Here is a 5,299-nt window from a genome sequence, read left to right on the forward strand (position 1 = left end):
AATTTTAATAATTAATTACATAAAATAATACTATGTAGATCATAGTCTAAGGGTGTCAAAATCAGACACGACTCACCAACTCGACACGGTTCAACCCGAAAAAAATCAGGTTTGGGTTTAGGGTTTTCGGGTTCGGGTCAGATCGGGTTGGACCCCATAACTGACCAGAAAAAAATGATCGGGTTCGGTTCGGTTCGGTTCGGTTGACCCGAAAATTTTAATTTTTTTTTACAAAAATATAATTAATAAATATTGCCTATATTTTTATATATTGTATGTTTGAAAAAATATTTATTATATATTTATATCATAAATTTTCATAATTTATTATTTATTTTGATCATTTATTATTTTTAAATAATTGTTTATTTTATTTAATAAATATACTTTATTTTTTTTACAATTAGATTTTCAAATTTAAATCATACATATGAGAGAGATTTTATTATTACGTATTTAAATTAAAATATTAGTATTATTTTTTAAAATTTTATTTAATTTTCTTTTAAAAAATTTATAAAAAATTCAAATTCAGGTTATACGGGTTTATCGGGTTGATCGGGTTGATTCAGGTTCAGGTTCGGGTTGAGAATTTTCGGGTTAGCTCGGGTTTGGATTGGGTTCGGGTTGAGCAATTTTTGAATAGTATTGTTGCTCAACCCGACCCAATCCACCCAACTCATACGAATTGATATCTCTAGATCATACGGGTCGTAAAATACTAGCAATAATTAATAATGCAGATGGGGTCGGTAGGTTAGTATGATCAAGCCTTTTTAATTTCCTTTTTTGGGTGCGTTTGCTCCCGCTTATCCCTAAACTTCGTGGCTTTTGCCAACAAAGATTCAATTGAAGTCAACAGGTCTGGATACGACCTAATCACAGGTAAATTTAATCAAAGGGCCCAAAGTTCATGTTTTTAATGGGCCTGAAAATAAAGTCACTTCGTAAGCCCAAAGGCTTTCGAAGTGAGGTGGTGGCCCATAACGTACCCCTGCTGCTTCTCGTGTCGAGCAAGTTCGATCCCAGTGTAGGCTTTCAAATTCCTAGTTCAGAGGACAGATCGGCGATAATCGCAGCTGCACACGCGAAGAAGAGTGACAAATGGCGCGCTACGACAGAGCAATTACGGTGTTCTCGCCGGATGGCCACCTTTTCCAGGTGGAATACGCTCTCGAAGCCGTCCGTAAAGGTAACGCCGTCGTAGGTGTTAGAGGCGTTGACACCATTGTACTCGCTGTCGAGAAGAAGTCTACTCCGAAGCTTCAGGATTCTAGGTCGATATAATTTGTTTTTCTCACATTCACGAACAATTCTGGATTATAATTTTGATAATTTTTTTTATTCTTGGTGATTTTGTACTTAAGGTTAACAAAATGTATATAATTGAGATTTAGGCGTTTAGGGTGGAAATTATGTGTTTATGGTGATTTACTTTGATTTCCAAATTCTAGATAACTGTAAAATGGATATATTCATTTTTTAAAGGATTAAATTGTTTAAGGGGGAGTCTTTTGAGTTAACTAGGCTCTTGAGAAAAAAGTAATGAAAAGTAGTGAATTTGATATGAGACTTGAAGTTACTAGTTGAGAATACAGGACTCAAAAACATTTTTCTCAACTCATCACGAATTTTGGACATGCTTCACCTGCCAAGTCTCAGCTTATATGTAACTCGAATGGCTTTGTTCTTTCGTAATTCTGAGCATTAAATAATCTCTTGACTTATTTGTCCTCTCTTTAATGGAGAATTGATGTCCATATGCTTTGAAGTGTATAAGCTCGAAAGTTTTTTTTTTCTACTTGCATCTTTCAGATCAGTGAGGAAGATTGTGAATTTAGACGATCACATCGCATTGGCCTGCGCTGGGCTAAAAGCAGATGCTCGTGTCCTCATCAACAGGGCACGAATTGAATGCCAGAGCCATAAGCTTACTATTGAGGATCCTGTAACAGTTGAATACATAACTCGGTACATTGCTGGGCTTCAGCAAAAGTACACACAAAGTGGTGGTGTGAGGCCTTTTGGCCTTTCAACATTGATTATTGGATTTGATCCACACACAGCTACCCCGTCACTCTATCAGACAGATCCATCTGGGACATTTTCGGCATGGAAAGCAAATGCTACTGGGAGGAACTCAAACTCTATACGGGAGTTCCTGGAGAAGAATTACAAGGAAACGTCTGGCCAAGAGACTGTGAAGTTAGCCATTCGTGCATTGCTAGAGGTGAATTATTCATTTTGGCGTGACTTCATGTTTGTGTTGTTACATTCTGCCGTTCCTAAGTGCTATTTAGGCACCATTGTGTTGTACTTGCTACCTTTCCCAATCTTTGATGGTTTTTGAGGATTCAACCTATTATTACTGTCAAGCACAGAATTGAGCTTCCTGAAATTCTTTTCTCAAGTTTCAAAGTGGGGCATCTGATAAGTGATAATGCATAAGTGTATAAGCATTTGATAGATAACACCACTAATTAGTTATGGATAGGTCTTATACTAGTGTAACCAACTTCAGGGGTAATTTGAATTAGCTCTAGTTTGAAGGAACCCAATTGAAACAGCTGTAGAGGGCAAATTAATCTATTTTTTAACCCATAAAACTTGTGGGACTACATATGGTTCATCTGTTAGTAGGATTTGGTTTTGCAAGAACCATCTCCACAGAAATAATTATTCGTGTGCTCGGAGGATATTTTGTGATCCCTATAAAACACAGTCTAGATTGATTTTTTGTTTTTCCTCAGTAATGGATTTGTTAGTTTGGAAGATTCTATTTCTAGCTACTTGTTCCATAAGCATTGCTAGGCAAATTTTCACTATAAACTGTGTTTGTGTTAGAAATAAGTTAGCAAAAGTTTGATGATCTTCCTCTTATATGAGGCTTGCTATATTTGAATAAAATCTGACAAGTACTTGACAGATAAAAAGCTTATATAGTGAGTAGCATTCCCATCATGTCTTTGCCAATTAGTTTGGTGGTCTTGTATGATCCCCTGCATAATTCCTTGGGCTTTTCTTGTATCATTCATACTACTTAAATAATACCGTTTTTTAATGCGAATTGAACCGTGATTCTAGTCTACATTTACCTGATGGTTTATTTGGGGGTGATGATTTGATGTGTTTTTTAGGGTACATTTTGTAGAAATCTAATTTCTGAACTTGTGGGATACATTAATGATATCTCCCTTACTGCACACTTCCTTGTTTGATATTAATATATACTGAAAACTTAACTAGATAAAGATATCAATTTTGTTTATAGTTACCTCTTGTGATTTATCTTTAAAATGACACCTTTTATAATCTATACCATTGTCCCTCTTTGTGGTTGCTCCATAAACCACAGAAGGTTGTTCGTGTTGTGGAATAATGGGCCGAAAGGGGAGTGGCAATTATTTATGATGTACTTTTACTTTTCACTGAAATTTGCTTTCTGCTACTTGAAGCCTATTTTTCGGGCATAAATAGATTGTAGACTAACAATCTTTATATGTATGGCATTGAAGGTTGTTGAGAGTGGTGGAAAAAACATTGAAGTGGCGGTGATGACTAAAGAAGCGGGGCTGCGGCAGCTTGAAGAAGCTGAAATTGATGCCATTGTTGCTGAAATTGATGCTGAGAAAGCCGCTGCTGAGGCTGCCAAGAAAGCCCCTTCGACAAAGGAAACTTAGTCCCTCTGTTTAATTTAAATGCTTGGCGCCTTCACTTTTATTACTTCAATCTCAGATTGTGATGTGCTGCTGGTCAAAAATGACTGTCCATTCCTTACCAATTTTATTTTATTTCAAAAAATATATTATGGTGGGGTGAAAATTACTCTATTATATCATGAAACCTGATTGTTGTGTTCACAGGATTTATTATATGACAGACTGTGATTGGTTAGAGTAGTAACTAAGGGTTTTTCAGGCTGTATTTTCGAACATAACTCGAACTCGAGTTTGATCCGAAGCACGATAAATTTTAATATTTATTTTGCTCGGATTAAGGTTCGAGTTTGGGTTGAGATATTCGAGTATGTTCATGAGTTACTCAAAAATAATGGTTTGAAAGATATTTAGTCAATAATATATAATTATATTAATAAAATGTTAAAGATCGCAAGTGACTGTAAATTATCGAACATAATAATTTGTGCTCAAGTTTGACTCGAAAAATGTTCGAATATATTTGACTTTGCCTTGAATTAGATAATATCAAATATTTTTTGAGTCGAATCAAAAAATTTCATAAATCGATTCAATTTGTTTACATTTTTTATTTGAAATCAATGAATTTGAAATCAAATTGAATATTATTCAGTAACGGTTTTTAAATCGATAATGGTTTTTTTAAAAAAAAATCATAAAACGCCGAGATTTAGAAATTAGATGATACGGTTTTTTACTTTGGGTTCGCTTCTAAACATTAAAATATTTTTATTTTTTTCAATATACGTTTGCTTTTTGAGGAAAAAAAATATATTTAGAAACCATATTTTAAATTACATACGATTTCACGGTGGGAATATTAAATTAAAATATGAACAACCAAGACGAAAGTTACCTCTCTCGACGCTATTCATCCATAAATTAATATTTATGGTCGTGTTTGTCTTTAGGGATGGCAATTTTGCCCGCGGTTTCGGGGCTCCGCGGGGAAAACCCGAAATGGGACGGGTTCAGGGATATGTTATTGGGTTTGGTTTCGTGTTCGGGGATTTTTAAAAATCCCCGAAATATAATGGGACGGGTTTGAGAATCCTATCCCCATACCAAACCCTCTCAAACGGATTCGAGGACGGGGATTTTATCCCCGCCGGTTCGGGGATGGGGATTCCCCGATTAGCTAGATCCGGGGATGGGAGCGGGGATATAATTAGGGGACGGGGATGGGGATGGCAAACCCGCCCCCGGCCCGTTCCATTGTCATCCCTATTTGTCTTAATTGATTTGGAATTATACGAGTATTTCAAATAAAAAAATTTAGAATCAATCAATTTGAAATAACTATATTGATCAGTGAATTTGAAATTGAAGTATAAAAATATATTTAGTTAACATGAAGTATTTCAGATCTTTTATAATAATTTTCAACCAAATAGATATAATATATTTGAATTAAAAATTAATAGCCAGGTGACCCCGAGGACAAACATGTAGTTCAATTGAATGTCGAATAATCGTCTATCGTATGATTCAGTCAATCCGTATCCTTGTAAGAAGCAACGGCAAAAAAAATAACACTCTGAACTTCTCAAATATCGCAGTTTACTTGATAATCCATTCATGGTCACAGAATTATATAAAAT

The 5,299-nt window shown here is 35.2% G+C and overlaps 1 protein-coding gene across 1 annotated transcript; it reads left to right on the forward strand.

The window, feature by feature from the left end:
* Window positions 1-999: 999 nt before the first annotated feature.
* LOC142519071 (proteasome subunit alpha type-7) lies at window positions 1,000-3,860 on the forward strand. The gene is made up of 3 exons (XM_075621964.1): window positions 1,000-1,277; window positions 1,816-2,230; window positions 3,516-3,860. The coding sequence occupies exons 1-3, from the start codon at window positions 1,105-1,107 to the stop codon at window positions 3,678-3,680; spliced, it is 753 nt and encodes a 250-aa protein (XP_075478079.1). The 5' UTR covers window positions 1,000-1,104; the 3' UTR covers window positions 3,681-3,860.
* Window positions 3,861-5,299: the final 1,439 nt, after the last annotated feature.

This window comes from Primulina tabacum, chromosome 11 (assembly GCF_025594145.1).
Source record: "Primulina tabacum isolate GXHZ01 chromosome 11, ASM2559414v2, whole genome shotgun sequence".
Taxonomy (NCBI): domain Eukaryota; kingdom Viridiplantae; phylum Streptophyta; class Magnoliopsida; order Lamiales; family Gesneriaceae; genus Primulina; species Primulina tabacum.

Excerpts from the sequence above, each read along its gene's own strand:
- LOC142519071 (XM_075621964.1), top strand. The coding sequence starts at position 1,105 with ATGGCGCGCTACGACAGAGCAATTACGGTGTTCTCGCCGGATGGCCAC. Across the intron at positions 1,278-1,815 it reads CCGAAGCTTCAGGATTCTAG|ATCAGTGAGGAAGATTGTGA; the intron begins GTCGATATAATT and ends TGCATCTTTCAG. Across the intron at positions 2,231-3,515 it reads CCATTCGTGCATTGCTAGAG|GTTGTTGAGAGTGGTGGAAA; the intron begins GTGAATTATTCA and ends ATGGCATTGAAG.